The 17,922-nt window shown below is 48.1% G+C and overlaps 2 protein-coding genes across 9 annotated transcripts in view; both read right to left on the reverse strand.

The window, feature by feature from the left end:
- Positions 1-6,528: 6,528 nt before the first annotated feature.
- On the reverse strand, positions 6,529-10,506 carry use1 (unconventional SNARE in the ER 1 homolog (S. cerevisiae)). Its single transcript, XM_076152821.1, has 8 exons — positions 10,357-10,506; positions 9,742-9,791; positions 9,532-9,610; positions 8,975-9,127; positions 8,856-8,871; positions 8,570-8,600; positions 8,292-8,454; positions 6,529-8,212 (listed from the first exon to the last, which is right to left on the reverse strand). The coding sequence occupies exons 1-8, from the start codon at positions 10,453-10,455 to the stop codon at positions 8,030-8,032; spliced, it is 774 nt and encodes a 257-aa protein (XP_076008936.1). The 5' UTR covers positions 10,456-10,506; the 3' UTR covers positions 6,529-8,029.
- A 1,321-nt stretch (positions 10,507-11,827) lies between these two features.
- LOC143002619 (myosin IXB) overlaps positions 11,828-17,922 on the reverse strand; it is a 46,971-nt gene continuing 40,876 nt past the window's right edge. For 5 of the 8 annotated variants that reach the window (XM_076152809.1, XM_076152807.1, XM_076152808.1 and 2 more), the window contains 15 exons: positions 17,310-17,500; positions 17,053-17,160; positions 16,800-16,970; positions 16,669-16,710; positions 16,462-16,573; positions 16,280-16,353; positions 15,978-16,170; positions 15,748-15,876; positions 15,481-15,586; positions 15,241-15,372; positions 15,018-15,141; positions 14,618-14,668; positions 13,712-13,827; positions 13,460-13,599; positions 11,828-12,968 (listed from right to left, as the gene is read on the reverse strand). In XM_076152809.1, the coding sequence (XP_076008924.1) occupies positions 12,415-12,968; positions 13,460-13,599; positions 13,712-13,827; positions 14,618-14,668; positions 15,018-15,141; positions 15,241-15,372; positions 15,481-15,586; positions 15,748-15,876; positions 15,978-16,170; positions 16,280-16,353; positions 16,462-16,573; positions 16,669-16,710; positions 16,800-16,970; positions 17,053-17,160; positions 17,310-17,500 (2,243 nt within the window). In that variant the 3' untranslated portion in view covers positions 11,828-12,414. Of the gene's footprint in view, positions 12,969-13,284; positions 13,339-13,459; positions 13,600-13,711; positions 13,828-14,617; positions 14,669-15,017; positions 15,142-15,240; positions 15,373-15,480; positions 15,587-15,747; positions 15,877-15,977; positions 16,171-16,279; positions 16,354-16,461; positions 16,574-16,668; positions 16,711-16,799; positions 16,971-17,052; positions 17,161-17,309; positions 17,501-17,922 lie in introns of all 8 variants that reach the window. The other 3 variants (XM_076152811.1, XM_076152806.1, XM_076152810.1) reach the window with 2 other exon arrangements.

The raw sequence follows: 17,922 nt of genomic DNA on the forward strand, positions 1-17,922 counted from the left end.
GAGAAGACACAGGTCACAGGTCACACTGAGACTGATCACTCTTATTGCTGATGGATGCATAATTGCACATTAAAGAGGAACATCAACAAAGCTGAGAACCAATTATCCTTCCCTGATGTGTGATGTAAGCAGTGAAGTACATTATATAATAGAAACGCCTCAAATATGACCTATGATCACGTGTCAGGAAGGAGAAGAAGTCAATCAGAGCGATGATTTCCCTTCAAAACAAAAGGTCAGAGTGTAATCTTTATTACTCTGTGACACCAGGGGCGAGCCGGAGAGACGGGAAACACTTCATCACTTCCCGTGAGCCAGCCGAGCGGTGGGATACACGCAGCGGCATTGTGTGTGAGTGTTTACACAGAGGAAGGTGGCTCCGGCCTCCCCCCCCCCCCCCCCCCCCCCCCCCCCACTTCTTCCCAGAGGATGAAAGACAGATTGCAGCACCATCGATTACAGGCTGTGTGTCGGACACCCCCCCCCCCCCCCCACCTCTCATAACTAACACGGCTATCAAACAAACTGACAAAATGCTTGATGAGTTTCCTCTTCCTCTTCCTTCCTTGGCTTTTACTATTGTTGCTGACTGGTTGGAGCCGAGCCAAAGTACAGGCTGGATCCTTCACTCAGTCGAGTTGTCAATGAGGCTTAAGAGTGCGAGTGTGTTTTACGTGTGTGTGTGTGTGTGTGTGGCCTGTTCTTTTCCATCCCGGGATAAGAGGAGGAGGAGGAGGAGGAGGAGGAGGTGAAGGCATCAAAGCCAGAACCGTTCCGTATTCCCAAGACCTATTTCCAGCCGCAGCCCAAAGGCAAACGGCTACAACATCCTGCAGCTCAGGCCTGACTGACCACAGCGACGCCACCGTGCACCGCGACCCCGAGGTCACGGCTCGGCACGCTGAGGACGGGAGGAGGAGGGGGAACCAGGGTGGGGGGTGCGAGGCATATTACGTCGCCAAACTTCCCAGAATGCACAATAATAAAAGCGGCGTTTGTTTATGTTCTCACGTGGAGAGAGATGAGGAAGTTTGGAATGGAGGAAGTAGGATGGCGGTGAAAGTTGAGCGAGGGGCCCGAGAATGTCAACAAACAAACTTATGCAAGCAGAAGCAGGAGTAATTGTGATGTTGTGTCACTGGCTTGACAGCGTGTGTGTGTGTGTGTGTGTGTGTGTGTGTGTGTGTGTATATTGGCACTATAAATAATCCCCGACGTGAAAACATGAGAGAAAAGAACCCAAATTAGGTCATAAAAATTCAAAGTGCGTGTAAAAATAAACAGTCCCATCCAGCATCCAGGCTAAGATTAGAACGGTGATGATCGGGAACATGTGGCTACTGCATCAGTGGAAGACGTCCCGGTGTGTGTGTGCGTGTGTGTGTGTGAGTGTGTGGCAAGAGTGTCAACTGTGGCTGCTTCAATAATGTCAATCACTCATTCATAACTGTCTTATCTGTTTACACGTCCTGAATATGAAAACATTTGTTGTTGCCAGATCCTCCAGCAGTCTGAGCACTAAAACAACAACAACAACATCGATTGACTTATTATGAACTCATTAAAATTTACAGCTGCAGACTTGATTGATTGAAACCTTTAATAATAACCTTACAACATTTATTGCTCTACGTTTTGGTTGATTATAATAAATCCATAAATGTGTTAAAAAAGGGGAAGGACTTTCTTTTCATAGCACAGTCACATTAGCAGCTGTTGATACTGTACAACCTGGCAACACAAGGTTCATATCGTTCATATCAGTGGGTAATTCTGGATCTACTGGATATAAAGCATTAAATATAACTGATTTAGTATCAGTAGAGCCGTCATAAACAACTTAGAACTGTCAGCTGGATAAACAACTCCTGAGATTGAACTTCACAGGCTTCAGAATAGCTATAGTCTTATTATATATATTATATATAGTCTAAAGTTCAGATGCTTCCAGCGACGCCACAGCTCTTGTTTATTCTCTAAATGATCTCACCTCCTTCTGCCATGGAGGAGGCATGGAGAGGGAATCGCCCAGGAGCTCTGAGACAGGGAACAGGTCAGAACTTCTCACAGTCTCTCTCTCTCTCTCTCTCTCCCTCTCTCTCTCTCCCTCTCTCCCTCCTGTGGGCCCTCACAATGTTTTATTCAGCTGTAGCATTTCTTTGCTGCGCTCCAGTGTGAGGCCAGACACACAAAGATGGAGGAGGGGTGAACAGGTGATATTGAGGGGAGAAGGCGAGCGATGCAGCTGAATAATAGATACGAGGAGATGAGCAGATGCGTTCAGGGACAGGAGAGAGAATAGAAGAAAAAGAAGAAGCAGAAAAAGAAGAAGAAGAAGAACGCTGGAATCATCCGGGCTCCCTCAGGCCGGTGTGACATCTATACATACACACACACACACACACACACACACACACACACACACACACACACACACACACACACACACACACACACACACACACACACACACACACACACACACTTTGCTTTCCCTCTTTCATTCCCTCCGATTTCCCATTTAAAGTAAATAATCTTCCTCAATAATTCCACCTTTTACTTTTGAATTCCAAACCCTGTATCTCATTTATTATTGTTATTTCTTCCAGCACAGCTGTGGTGTAAACAGTTTGTTGTCCTTGTAGATTATCGCTCCCTTCTGTTGAGAACAATACTATGTTGTTATTTCATAGTATTTTGTTCATGTATAATTTAACAGTTTGTGTTTTCTCTCAATAAAACCGCGGTACAAGGAGCCTGCAGCTCAAACATCTTCCCTCTGCAGGAGCGGTGAGATGGTTCATTCCCTCATGAACGCTGTCAAACGGGCTACAGAAGCACAACACAGCAGCACAGCCAGCACGGGGCTGTGTATGACACAAAAACACTCCTGTAAACACACTTCACCCCCCATCCACCTCTGTCCCGCTGGCTCCCACCGCAGCCTTGAGGCTCCGACCCCCTTCTCCCCCCTCATACAAACAGGAGAGCAGCTTCCCATCCTCTTCCTCTCTCTCTCCCCCTCGAGTTAACAAGGTGGAGGAAACGGACAAAGAGTGAGGATCGATAGTGAAACACAAAGACGTGGCACCAAAACATCCAGCGTCAATATTGATCTGAACTGTTTTGAAGACAGCGGGTTGGACCGGGAAGCATCTCGCACACACACACACACACACACACACACAGACACACACACACACACACACACACACACACACGCTCAGGTGCAGAAACAGGATGTGATCACAGAACACACCAGCCTCTCTGTTATTGAGATCACAGCCGTCTGTGTTTGGGCTGAGGTCTCATATTTGGAGCAGATAGCGCTGAAAGGCCGACATATTGTTCACAACCTTGAGGAAGAATTCTGCCAAAATCCAATCCTTTTATATTTAGCAATCAATCACTGAACCATCTGGTCGGCCTCGATGTTCCGAAAGGAGTGGACACAACATCTGAGGGCTGACGTGGAAGCTACCCTTGAGAGGAACCTTGGTCTCTGCCATCCACACACACACAACAAACAGCACACAAGGATCCGGTTCTTTCATCAACACACGGCAGCAGACAGAGACGGGAGTGTTTTCATACGGAAGACAAAAGTTATTCCTCTATTTTGACTCAAATCTGTGAGTATTGGCTGTGTTTCTACCAAAGATGCTCACTTTCCTTTGGTTTATAGAAGCTGGTGCTGGTGATGACAGCAAAAATAGAACAAAAACACACGCACACTGCCAACACACACACACACACAAGCTTAATCTGTGCTACCCTGAGGAGCCTCCCTTGTTACCGTGAGGGGCCCTGCACCTGCTGTAGCAGCTTGGGGCCTCCTGGGGGAGAATGTTGAGGGGGGGAGGGGGGCCCCCCTTCGAGGTCAGACTACTGCTTCCAACAGACAACAACAACAGATCACTTTGTTAAATAGTGCATTAGCCCGGGCTGTAACTCCACCCTGTCACCATCCTCCTCTCCTCCCCCTCCTCACCTCCTCACCCCCTTGGGGAGCTGCGTCACAGTCTGGTCTCGGTCCGGCCCCCAGGCTGAGCCCGCGGCCTCGACTCTGCTGCCTGGCGCTGTTACGCCGCTCACACGCTGTTTTCACCCGCAGGGGCCTCCTCCTCCTCCTCCTCCTCCTCCTCCGCCCTCCGTCTGAGCATCGATTCCCCCGGAAACCACCTCTGAGGCACCTACAGTATCTAACTTCACCATCTAACTTCAGTCCAAACTGTAGTAACGGCCCTGCGATTCCGGCCCACCGGGGAGAGACCCTGAGCGGCTCAGAGGTGAAAGAGCAGAGAAGCAAAGAAATGAAGCCTCTCAGCGGTGCTACCTGGGCTCCATACATCAAAGGCTGAGCAGAGGCCAGCGGGGAGGTTTTTCCTTTCACTGGGGACTCTTTCAGCGCCGCTCGGCCTGACAAATAGGCTGGAAGGTTCAGTGCATTAACCCACATGTTGACACTAAGGCTGGGAAACGTGGAGGGATGGAGGGGAAACGTTGCAGCCAATGACATATAGCTCAGGTCTGTAGGGGGCAATAAACAAGCGCTCTCAGGTGAAAACACGCATGGACAGGCCTCAACACACACACACACACATACACACACAGCTCAGGAACAAAGCAGCGGCGCTACGGTTGGTGGGTCTGCGTGTGATTGTGTTTGTGATGGATAATAAGTGGCGAGGAGTTCATTCCTTGGTCTCATTCCTCAGCCGTCACAGGCGAGCGAGGGGGGAAAGTGGCCCTTCAGCTTCAACACTCCCGTCAAGAGTGCCGTCGCCGCGACACCAGTGTGTGTGTGTGTGTGTACGTGTTCCAGTAGCTTTGTTGGAGAGGAGCCCTCATTAGAGCGTCAGACTGAGGGGGAAGAGACCCAGACACAACACAACCACGCAAAGGCAGACAGAGATACTGAAACACACACACACACACAGACACACACACATCCCACAGCACCTGCGTAGACCAGAGAGATTAAGAGGCTGGTGCAACGCTGATGAGACGACAACACACACAACAGGAAGCGTGAGAACAAGAACAGCGTGGAACAATTTACAGACAGAAACAGATCAAAACCAAAATCGGGTTTATTGGTTGTTGTTATCATCAGGATGAAATTAGGAACTACAGCTCGATCCTAACAGGAGAGTGAAGAAGAAGAAGAAGACACAAATCCTCGCTATGGCTCATTGGTCGTTGCTCTCTTTTGTTTATAGAGGGATGAGACCTGTTAAACACACACACACACACACACACACACACACGAATGTACACACTGGGCTTAATGTATGGACTCGTATTTCAAGATATTGTTATTATTCAGCGGTGGAGAGGAAAACGATCCGTCACCATCCTGCAGAAGGTTCCCATGGGAAAAGAGCGCGGGGCAGGAAGTCATCCAGGTTAAGCGGGTCAGAGGTCAAAGCCTGAGTGTGGTTAAAGTGGACACAGACGACCTCACACACACAGACAGAGACGCGTGATTAACTCATTGCTACGGTGACTACTGACGTGAGGGAAAGGTTTAGAATCACGACTAGAAAAGGTTTATTTTTAAAATGATGAATCAGAAATAGCTTGGTAGGTTTGGTAGCACAGATTCAGGAGATGATGAAGTCTCTGGAGCTCCGATTGGAGATTTCCACACTTTTCCCCCGCGATTGTAGCGCGGCTCCGCTCCAGTTCTCTCAGCTTTGATGGATGTCCTCTCCCACATGCCACTTTTAGCTCCTTCCTCAGACGTTCAGGCCGGGACACACAGGCAGCAGCAGCAGCCCAACGTCTTCCTCTCGTCTCCTCTCTTCTCTGGAGGTATGTTACAGGTCCTTATTCTGCTGGAGGACGAGGACACACACTGTTCCCACACACCTTTGGCTGCAAAATGTCTGAGGCTTCTGTAGAAAGATTGAAGCTGCAGCACCAGAGGAAGCAAACCCTCAACATGAGCCTCCATGTTTCAGAATGTTGACTGAGAACAATGAGACTTGTCAGCTCCTATTAGAGACTTCTGTGTCTTAGGAAACACTCTTGGATCTTCAGATCAGCTCTATTTTGTTCCATTGCCATCAAAGACACACAGCTGAACCTTTTTCCTAGACTTCTGCTTCATTATTTGGGTGAAATCCAACGGTAGCCATGGTGTTGGCTTGTGTTTGTGTGTGTGTGTGTGTGTGTGTGTGTGTGTGTGTGTGTAGGAAAGTGTCTGGCACGCTCTTGAGCTAATATGATAATGAACATGAAACCCTACACCTGTGATGAAGTCATGTAGTTTCAGTTCAAAGGGCAGCTTCCTCCTCCTGCGCGGCACAGGGCCGATCACAGCCAGACGATCGCTGGCAGCGGCCCGGAATGGAGGCGCAAACAGCTGTGATTCAACTGAGAGATGATGATCCTCCGCTGTGACACGACCTCATTTGGTCTCCCGGTGGCCTGCGAAACCTCCGGCTCCCGGCAGGCAGAATAACTACCCCCCCTCCCCCTGCCCCTCCCCCCCAGGGATCCTAAAATACCCAGCAGCCCGGGCCCAGCCAGCCGTGAGGTGGGGCATCAGCAGCCAGGGGAGACAGGAAGGGCCAGGAGCACAGAGGCAAGCCCGGGCACGCCGAGCAGCTCCAGTCTGACTTCACACCGACAACAAAGAAATGCCATTAACCTGCTCCTTACCTGCTGCACCGCCACGTCTCCTTACCCGAGCTCGTCTGGGTGGGGAAACACACACGTTTGTTGTGTTGTGATGCTTTCAGACTCAGTTGAGGGGGGGAGGTGAGACGCATGTGAGGCTCAGTCAGGGTCACATGTGGCTGAGCTCTTATTCTGCACCAAGCCGCCTTTATTTAGCCTCATGTCAGGTCTAAATGAGCAGCGGGGTTAAATGAGGATTCATAGCTCGTTCAGTCTGGCGAGGTCATGGAGGTTAGGATCCGCTCTGTTTCCAAGGCCGCGCCTGACATCTAGTGGACAGAGGCAGTCATTACACCACAGACAGACAGAGGGCGCTGTTAGTCTCATATACTGTCTGTTCTCATTGCTAGAAGGTGGAAGTTTGAGGTTTCGATCCCAAATTGGTGTTTGAGCCCTGACTGAACACATTTAAGGGCACTAGATGCAGATCTGACCTGGATCACACCTGGTCGGTCATATCGTTACACTCAGATGTAACAGGTTCTTCGCTGGTCGACGCTCAGCAGATTTCCTGCAGCTTTTCCAGTAATCTGACAGAACCAGCAGAGATGAAACTGGAGCTCCTTGGCAGCGTTGATAACCACATTATGAGTAATAAACGTGTTCATGGTGGAAAAGAAGCTAAATGAAGTCAGCGTGCAGACGAAGTATGGATCAATGGACACACACTTATGACCCACAATGCTATTAAACAAGGAAACAGAGAAACTTCCATCTGCACACCATGTCCTGTGATTGTGTGTAGGTGTAGTCAGTCACTCGCACACACAGCTCCTCTCCTTCAATCAGCCAGCAAAAACCACAATAACAGAGGTTGAAGGTCATTTAGTGCATCCATACTTTCTGAACCGCATTGAATTCCACACACACACACACACACACACACACAAAATAGTGATCAGTTACAGGACAGATTCTTCCTTCCTTCATCATCAAAAGCCGCTACACTTCTCACCATAAATACGACAACACCTAACACACACACATACAGACTGAGCACTGTCGCCACGGGCCGACGGAGCGTCCGGGTCAGTTAGGTATTGGATGTTCGTCCCCACAGGAGAACGGTGAGGAAGAGCAGCCTACCTGAACAGAGAATCAAACAAATCAGGCTCAGTCATGGCTGCCTGGGCTTATTAAGACTAAGTTTCTCCTCTCTAAGGCTCAGGTTTCCTGTCCTACTGTGTGTGCAGAGAGAATACTGATGCTTCAGACGGCTTCATGAGCTTTTTCAGAGGAATCACGTCCATCATCAAGTCCATCAAAGCGAGTGGCTGGATTGTTGTGCAGACGGAGGAGGGCAGAGCGCTATTGGATTCTACGGGACGGTGTTACACTGTCATCATCTGAGCCTGGGGAAGATTCTGATGAAGAGGATCATGCTGATGAAGGAGAAGGAGACCAGGATGAGCATCAGCCACAGGAGCCAGTTCACCGACTTTTTGGTGTGCTGCTCCAGTCGCTCCGACTCCGTCTTCAGCTTCTCGAAGTTCAGATCGGCCTGACGCATGGAGTGGCTCAGGGTCTGAGGAGAGGAGAGGAGGATGTAAGCTTCAACACAAACTCAGAGCTCCAACCATTCACCTCTCCATCCTGGTTCTCACCTGGTTGTCCTGTTTGATGATGTTCTGAGCAGCCAGCGTGTTGTTCTTCAGGTTCCTGGCCAGGCTCAGCATGTCCTCAGCCAGCTTCTCCTGCAGGTTGTGGTGATGCTGCAGCACGGCGTCCAGCTCGGTAGCAGACTGACGCTCGTCCAGGGGCAAACCTCTGCACAGCACAGGGGCGAGGACGTCACATTAATGAACACAAAGCTGAAGAACTCTTGCTAAAACATCTGAATAAATATAAATGCATTCAAAGTTAGACAGAGAAAACACTTCACCTTCTGTTTCGCAGGTCTGTGTCCATGGTGCCTGGAGAGGAGAGGGGAGGGGAGGGGAGGAGAGGAGAGGAGAGGAGAGGAGAGGAGAGGGGAGGAGAGGAGAGGAGAGGAGAGGAGAGGAGAGGAGAGGGGAGGAGAGGAGAGGAGAGGAGAGGAGAGGAGAGGAGAGGAGAGGAGAGGGGAGGAGAGGAGAGGAGAGGAGAGGGAGTCACCTGCTTCATGCTGCAACTCCTCATGATCAGGATTTGTGAAACATGAATCCATAGAAATACAAATGAATTCTTACCATTTCTCGACGACCCCTGCAATGACACAGAAAAAGGAAATGCATCAAATCATCATCCAAACTTTCATCAAGCCCTATTTAGGTTGTAATGCTTATTTATAAATATGCTAAAGTCTCACGGTGCCGAGCAGCTCGTCCCTCATCTCTCCCGTGCAGCGAGCTTTGGTCTGCATGTGGACCGTCTTAGTGGCGGGCATCCTCTCATTGGCTATGGTGGGCGTCCGTCCAGGAGCCAGGAACTGATTGGCTAAGGACTTCTCTGTTGTTGAAGTCTGAGAACGACACAGGAGAGAGGTTAGAGCTGAGAACAAGCGAGGGAGCAGCTTGATTACATTTGGGGCAGAAGGGAAGATTCCATTAAATGTTGGTGACGATCCAGGAATGGTTTTACATGAAGCCACAACGTTGCCGGTTAGGGAGTTTTCAATGTTTGTTAACTTCAAAATGAATCCTGATCAAAGCATATTCATTACAATTTCTTATTAAACTCTTATTATCCTGTTTTTTCTCTCTCTATTTGGGCTAGTAGATAAGTAAAAGGCCTTTGTAGTCCTTTCATGTTGGTAAGAGTTACAGTTAAATAACAAATAAAGCTAAAACAATGATTTCAGCAGATGAAAAATAGTGACATCTTTAAAAATAGTAGAATTATAAAACTAAATATATTCATACTGACCAGTTTTTCTGCGTCTAGAAGTCCTTTGAGGAAATCCACTTTCCTTGTGAACTCTGTCAGCACTTCAGGCGTGGGTTTGCTGGAGGAAGAAACAGGAACTTTACAGCAGCATCGACAGTTTCCACAACACAAAAAGGTCGATTATACTGTTTTGTAAAAGCTTTTTGTTTCATATGAACTACAGAGCAGGAGTGGATTGATTCGTGTTACCTTTGACTTTTCCTCAGAGCCACCAACATCTCCTCCAGAGCTCCAACATACTGCAGAGAAAACACACAAAACACTCAGAACACACGGAATTAAAATTAAATACTACTTTAACATCAAATACAAGACGTGTTATCTGGGACTTCTGAGCTTCTCTCCACACATTTCAGTTGTTTTGTTTGTCTGCAGTCATAATGCGTCACAAGTGCCACATGTGGTACACGGGGCACTGTTTGGGAACCTCTGATTAACAGGGTGTAAATGTGACGTATGTGTTATTAAATGGAACGTTCTAATTCATAAGTGTTCCCTTCTAATTGCATAAGTAACTTAAACGTATTGTGGTTAGAATGTATTGACTTAACACAAGTTGGTTGTTAGAAATGCTTCGCAAAGTTAACACACGCTGGTTAGTTTAACTTGAATCTTATTTAGGGTTTGGATATTTTATAGATTGCAGGAAAATCCGTTTTTATCTTCGCCTAGTGAATCTGCTGCTGTCCGTTCAGTGGCGACGTGGCTAACAGTGACTAAGAGCTAACAACAATAGCATAGTGCTAACAGAAGCGCCGGGAAAAGAGCAGAGCAGCGACAGTGACGCAGCATTTAAGTTGTTACCTTTTCTAGTCTCCATTCCTCTTCTCCTCTTTTCTCCGAAGCTATCGACTCGCAGCGGGACAGCAATCGGATAAAATTGATTTCTAACCTAGTAGCCATGTCTGAAAGTGACAGGGGGTCGCGGAGATATTACGTAGCCGTCACACGCCGGCGGAGGAGGGGAACGCGGTGACGTAGAAGGATCTGCGGTTCGCCCTCAACTTTGCCATCTACTGGCAGACGTTAGATATGCATCAATTGATTTATACTTGTTTTGTCGCAAGTTGATCGTATGTTTGAAAACTGGGGCCGATCCGGGCCTGATTGATTATAAATCAATACAGTTTTATCATTATTAGGGCTATTGTTGTTAAATTGAGCTGAAGTTATTTTGTAAATATAAATCTTAAGTATGTCCTGTGGGCCCCTGGTGGACGTGCTGATTTAGGCCTGTGCCCGTAATGCCTGAGATTAAATCTGGTTTGGTAACATAAATTATTATATTAGTGAAAGTCATAGGAGTTTGTCAGTTTCAGCTTCAGAAGCACACTGGCTTTTATGATGACTCCTTTCTTGACGGTTGTTAATCACACCACTTACCTTTGTGCATAACTCCATTACGTGTGTAAATGTAGTAGCTTATTAATTGTCAGTGATTTTAATTACCCATTGTCGTGTATATTGTAATGTCAATCATTTATAGACAGGCTAACTGACAGACACTTTGATGCGTCATAGTGGCAAAGAACAGGAGAGAGAGAGAGAGCGAGAGAGAGAGCGAGAGAGCGAGAGAGAGGCAGAGATTCCCTCGTGGTGGATTCATAAAACATTGAGGATTATACACACATTAAAGGTGAATGAAGCCTGCCCGATGAAGAAACAGCCACAGACATTATAAGAATCATGTTCTGTATTGTTCAGTTAATACTAATAACCATGACAACTCACATCATTCAGTCCCAACCATGCACTCCCATGTTTAACATTACACACCAGCATATCTTCCTCAGAAACCAGACAGACGATCAGCATTCAACAACAGTCATAGAAGAACATTAGTATTACATATACAAAGTCAGCAGTGGGATCCTGCGTAAAAGAGACTTCTGACTGTAAGGTACAGTACAGCCGAGTGAAGCCAGGTTCATTTCAGAGCCAGAGAAAGAAACATCAGAGCTTTGAAGACATCTGAGCGCGGGGGGGCCGTGTATCGAGAGTTGGGTTGGCGTTTCTTTGTTCCGAAAGGGGGAAAAAGTGGCACGTGCTGCTCCCCACTTTCCCTCTGCTGTGTGAAAGCGACTTGGGTTGGTTTGTATCCGTCTCGTGTTAGACTGACGGGGCAGAGAGACGATGGTCCACTGCAGCTGCTGCTACAAGGCACCAGAAACAACAGCCACAATGTGTGTGAGTGTGCGTTTGTGTCTGAACATACTGTATCTTAGAAGGAAAGTCCCCCCCCTCCCACCCTCACCCACCCCTGCCCCCGCCCTGTCCCACCCCTACAAGCACGGTTCCATAGCGGCAACATGCAAAATGAATGAAGCGAGTTTGAACACTGAGCAATGTCAAGGCACAAGCTAACGTTTTGAGAGAGCGCGCTGGGCTCATGTGCTCGTTTTGAGAACTCTAGACATGGAAAAGTGCAACTGGAACCGGCGTTATGTCCTTGAATTAGAGCAAAATGTATTAAAACAAATCAAATGAAAGAGAACAATGCTGGTCCATCGTCACAAGGCCGCTCAAAAACACAGCCTTTATCAAAAGTAACCACAATATAGTTTTAAAAAAATGATAGAAAAGGTGCTTGGCTACATTTGATTAATTCCCACTGAGAACAGCGACTGGAGCAGCCAGCATCTGCATCTGTCTCACTCCCATTCTGCATCGTTGGCCCACTGTGGATCCTGCACACACAGTTCCATTCTCTAATCTCCGCTCATTTCCACGGCGGTCCTTAGTTCTTTCCTACAATCCATCACTGTTTGTCTGTGATACACACACACACACATATTTTCTTATAGTCGTTCCTGGGAGATTGTTGCCCATCATCCTCTTCATGTCCCCGTCTTCTTTTCCCCGTCAGACATCGTCGTCCATGTAAGGTGCGTCTGGGTCAGAAAAGCGTCTCTGACCCTTTGAGACTTGCGTCCTGTGGCGCTGGTGTTGAGGAGAGGGTGCTACCATGGCGATAGAGGAGATGGAGGAGGAAGCGGAGCCGGGGCAGGAAGAGAAGGGCAACACCAGTTCACAGTCCGAGCCGTCGATGTACAGGGACTGGGTGCTGTCCTTCCGACGGCCGGGCTGATATCTCCTGATCAGGGATTTGAACGGCTGACCTGCAGGTGGGATGAATGAGTGAGGGAGACCCGAGGCCGAAGCCTGAGCTTGGATCCCCGGCGGGAGTTTAACAGTGTCTGGGATGATGGGGTTACGGCGTCGGAGTTGATGCCTGAAGGAGGCGCTGAAGGATGCGGAGGAGGAAGACGCGCAGCTGGACATGGAGGAGGAGGAGACGGCGGGGCTGAAGTTTGGCGGGGGGACACGCCCACCTGGGGCTTTGACTCGCTGGACCAGGTCCGGTGGTTTTGGTGGGCAGGCCGGTCTGTTTCTCCTCGGCTGGGAGCAACCTGGAGCTGAAAGAGAGACAAAGAGGAAGAGTGAGAAGAGGAGGGAGAAAAACACACATTTCTGCAAGATACTCCTGCGAATCACACAGGAATCCTGAGAGGATGAAGATCAACTGAAGACCATGCAACCAAAGTTCAGCGAGGCACATTGAAGCCATTTGGATTCAGAGTGTGCCAGGAGATTAAGTGATCATCTTAGTGCAAAGTGTCAGCATGCTACTGAGCCACACATGCGTTTACCGTACATGCATTCATAGATCACACACACACACACACACCCACACACACCCACACACACACACACGGCTGCTGTTGCTCCAACCTGCTTTGTTACAGAGCAGACGACACCGCCCCCATCACCATCATTGGTCCAGACCTGCACCACAAAAGACAGGAAGGGCCCAACCCAGCGGCCCCGTGGTCCGGTCAGAATCCCACAGGTGAGTGAGACAAACACGTAGCAGGAAGCAAAGGCCAGGCTGCACGTTCACACTGACCTTCAGGCTCCGAGCTGTGGGCAGAGGAGCGCTGCTGCTCGTCCAGGAGGCTCTCTGAGCTCAGGGAGTTTTCAGAGTCCAAGTTCTCCTGGTCTGAACCAGGCTGCTCCATCTCTGGCAGTCGGTAGGCGAGGTCTTCTCTGAAGGTGAGAAATGGGACGAGGTCAGAGAAGACAGAATGAGACAGAGCACAGCAGAGACATTTGAGTGTGATGCTGATGAGTGTGTAGACGATAGGGAAGTCATCCTTACTTCTCCTGTTTGATGGACTTGATGCGTTCAACCAGGTTCTTCTCAGCCTCGGCGTCTGAGTCCAGAGGCTCGTTCTCAGGGACCACGCTCAGATCAGAGCTGACCTTCTCATGCACCTGCAGGGAGGGACAGACCATCATACACTGATTACCTCACAGGCACACTGAGCTCGAGGTGAAGACTTGAGCAGATGTTGAGGTGTCTATGAACTACAGGATGCACAGAAATTGTTCCACACATTACAAATGGTTTTGACCCAAATGTGAAACCAAATGTTAGTGAGGAAAAGGAAGCGGCAGGTAGAGGTGACGCCTTTGGCTACTCATGCAACTGCACATCAGCATTCAGCACGTCTGTGATACAAAAGAACTTAAAGGGAAGGAAGGGAAATAAATGAGGGACACATTACTAACCACCCATAAACATGACAGTGGTGTAAGCATCAGTTCATTCAGAGCTAACACACATCACCACGATCTAAAACAGCCTCATCATTCCACAGGAGACACTCTCCTAGAACAAGACTTTCAGAGCTTAGAGGTTTTCTTTAAAAGGATGTGAATGCGTGAAGGTAAATGTAATGTCAAAGTATGAAGAGCAAAGAATTTCCCTCAAGCTTTGAAAGCCACACTGTTGAAGTCAAAGCACCAACAGTTAACTCACCCCCAAACATCTCGTCCTTACATGAAGAGAACAAGAATGAGAGCAACAAGCAGAGTTTCATCCTTCACATCACAAGCATCACCTAAACCAAACTTAATACAATCATGCAACGTTCTACCAGTTAGTAAGAAAGAATAAAAGAGATTAGGTTCACCCACGTGTCACATGCCATGCACGCACACTACTGCATGGCATACACACTACATCTACTGCAGCTACGGCACCGGGGCTTCAGATACATACCACCACTCCTTTGTAAGGAGCTGAGAACCTGAGAGGTAAATGCCAGCAGAGCTAAAGAGAGACAAGGAACATCGGCCATGTTACCCATGTGACTCCCAAGAACATGAAACACTGTTGTCAGGTGGGCATCATCACATGAGACGACATTTTCTGTGTTGCGATGGCATTAAAGGACCAAATCGATTGTTCATTTGTTTCTGTTTGGTCTGTGAATAGAGTTTGTGAAGTTTGTTGACAAAAGAATCCACAGATAAGGAACTGGAACTTCCCCTGGTGTTGTGGGCGAGGATGATGGGTTTATGTGCAGAAGGGCGAGGAAAACAGTTTTGTGTAAAGTGGATTCTCTAAGATCAGACTAAACTGAACAAGGAAGCACTGAGGCAAGCGTCCTGCTCCTCACCGTGTTCTGTCTCTTGAGTTTGAGCTGATTCACAGCCAGAGCCTCGGCGAACTCCAGCTGCTCGATCTCCTCCATCCTCTCGTTGTAGCATCTGATCTGCTCGTTGATTATCATCTCTACACACCTGCACAGGGATATCAACAAAGTGGAACAGAATGAAGACCACATTAACTGGTACATCTTTAGAAAAAGTGGATTGTTGTGGTCCTTCTGCTGGTCTCACGTTGTGGTCTTGGCTACATCCTTCATGCTGAGCAGAGGGTCAGCGGTGTCAGGGCAGCGCAGGATACACGGGGCAAAGACGATCGCCAAGGAGTTTGTAGACATGCGGTTATGTGCCTCCTCTTTACACACCCTGCATGAGAAGTGGGCAAACAAACGTGTAGTTCAGAGATACAACAGAACAAAAACACAAATGGTTTTCTTTACTCTGATACACCAGGTCCAGAATCAAACACTCTACCTGACGAGATGGAAGATGAGTCTCTCCAAAGTGTTGAAATGTGCGGCAGGAAGCTCCTCCAGTACCTTGTAGATGGTGTGAAGCTGCTCCTGCTTCTCTGGCAACTCTACACAGGAGAAACACCAAAACAGAAAACCCACAGTTACACATTTACCAAATTACAAAGTCTTATTCTGGCTTTACTAAGGACTTCACTGGCTTTTCAGTAAAGAAAGACAGCCTGGTATTGTCGTAATGTCGCCTCCTAGTGGGGAACAGCCTCCTTACCCACTGCACGCAGGAAGTCATTGTAATGTATGAAGGTCATGAGCGGGTCTGGCAGCTCCCTCAGCCACTGTTTGAGCAGGCCGGTCACTGTGTGGATGGGGTAGTCATCCAGGCAGACAGAGTGGGGCTCTAAACACACACAGAGAGTGTAACATTAACAGCAGATCCACAAAGGACGGTCAGCCAAAAAGAGACAGAACATCTGTGTCAGTTGGATGTAATCAGCTGACCGTTCTCTAGTTTCTGGTGCAGCTCCTTGATGCGATTGGCCGAGCCCGACTTGCGGTAGATGCCCTCGGTGTAGAGGCCGTTCATCTCCACGTGCTCCAGCATCATTTCCAGCACCATGGGCACCGTGTTCTTACTGCCGACCAGGTGACCTACACGGACACCAAAGTGCTGACCGCCACACTCCTCATCGCTCTGCAGATTCAGCAGAACAGCAGCAATGAGAATTCAGCTCGTCCCAACACATTTATGTAATACAACAGAAATAAAGTGGCTTGGCTGTGTCTTGGTTATAAACTTGTACCTTCTTGGCACAGAAGGTGGAGCAGTCTGTGACTATTTTGCAGACGCACTTCTTGTGACAAACCATCTTGCAATCTGAGAGACAAAGAGACAAAAACCGATTGATAGGTCATCACGTGATCCGCCAGTAAGTGAATAAGAACGTTGTTGTCAGGTAGAAGAGTTGTTTGGGTGCACACTCACAGCTGCACATGTAGGCCTTCTCCATGCCCCAGATGTAGGAGTTACACTGGTCACATGACTGCATGATGTTGACCTGATAGGTGCTGAAAACGTGATCCAGCGGGCTCTCCATCTGCCAAGAGAAGACACTCCATTAGTAATCCTTGTGCACATTAATTGAAATTAAACAAAAGAAAGCAAACAAATGAATCGAGTCAGAATACTTACACTCTTATCCTTTTTCCTCCTCTTCTTTCTAGCTTTAGCAGGCTGAAACACAGACAGGGAACACAGACGTGATTAGATTCTTATTTTTAAAAAGCTATTAGAGTATTGAGAGTAAACCTGTGTTGTCTCACCTTGGCAGGCTCCGCCTCCTCCTTCTTGATCTCTCCTCTGATGAAACCATCCAGCACCGACTGGAACAGGTTCACCACAAGCTGGACTTCACCTTTCTGCTTGTCACCAGCCAGGTGTATCACTTTATTCTGGTAGCCTTTCATCAGGCCTTTGTAGCCAATAGTGGGTTTCTGAGGTGAGGAGACAGGAGAGAAAGTGAGCGAGAGGAAGCATGTGGCTCTCTGAACCTACGCTGAATATGCAGATACTCACTGGCAGAGAATACATGGCTTTGATAGTCTCTCTGAACTGCATGGTGGCCGTTACAAAGATGCCCTCTGCAGCTGAGAGCGGCTTCCCCCTGGAGCGGAAATCATTGACCTACAGAAAGAACGGCAACATGAAGGTTGATCTCTAAAACACCTGCTCTCAAAAGAACTTCACCCTCGGAAATTCAGACACTCATTGTACGCAGAGGTCACACTTTTGTCTCCATGAAATCAAATCAAGTACATTTCAATTTTATTTACCTGGTTGCCCAGAAATTCATCCAGGTGTCTCAGCTCATTGGCGTTGGTTATCTCCCGGTCCAGCGAGGCGTTCCACTGCTCAGTGACCCGTGTGGCACGACTGATCTTTATGGTGGGGTTGCGGCCTAAACCTTTACCAGCGCGGTCTGAGTGGGACGAGAGCGGCCGAGATGGGTGACCGGCTGCTGAGGCTGAAAAACAGAATGTTTGTGTTTATTGGAGGAAACGTGAGAATACGTCTCTATCTCTTTCCTTCAACCAAACTCTACTAACACAGAATCCACGAGCACCATGGTTGACACAAAAACCCCAGAGTGAAGTTACTGTGTTCGCACTGAGCCTGAGCCTGAATGGGTCACTATTGACTCAGAAAGCAAACAGCAGGATTAGTTAAGCCTTGTGAATAATAATGATAATTCTCCTGTGTTTTCTCACTCAAGTCTCACTGTGTAATGGCTTCCTGCAGGCTCCACACTGGCTAATGTGTGTCCAGAGAGCTTTAAAAATGCTTATGAAACAATTTATTGATTAAAATAGGGATGACTAAAACTCACACACCCTCCCTGTCTATGTAACATCTGACCTGTGTTAGACCTTCAGTAAACAGGTTACA

This window comes from Genypterus blacodes, unplaced genomic scaffold (genome assembly GCF_046128005.1).
Source record: "Genypterus blacodes isolate CSIRO-AG114 ecotype Tasmania unplaced genomic scaffold, CSIRO-AGI_Gbla_v1 ptg000058l_1, whole genome shotgun sequence".
In the NCBI taxonomy this organism is placed as follows: Eukaryota; Metazoa; Chordata; class Actinopteri; order Ophidiiformes; family Ophidiidae; genus Genypterus; species Genypterus blacodes.

What these genes read in the sequence shown, in the direction of transcription:
- use1 (XM_076152821.1), bottom strand. Translation starts at nt 10,455, where the DNA reads ATGGCTACTAGGTTAGAAATCAATTTTATCCGATTGCTGTCCCGCTGC. An exon ending in AGGAATGGAGACTAGAAAAG is followed by an intron (nt 9,792 to 10,356) that starts GTAACAACTTAA and finishes TTTTCTCTGCAG; the next exon opens with TATGTTGGAGCTCTGGAGGA. An exon ending in TTCTAGACGCAGAAAAACTG is followed by an intron (nt 9,128 to 9,531) that starts GTCAGTATGAAT and finishes TGTCGTTCTCAG; the next exon opens with ACTTCAACAACAGAGAAGTC.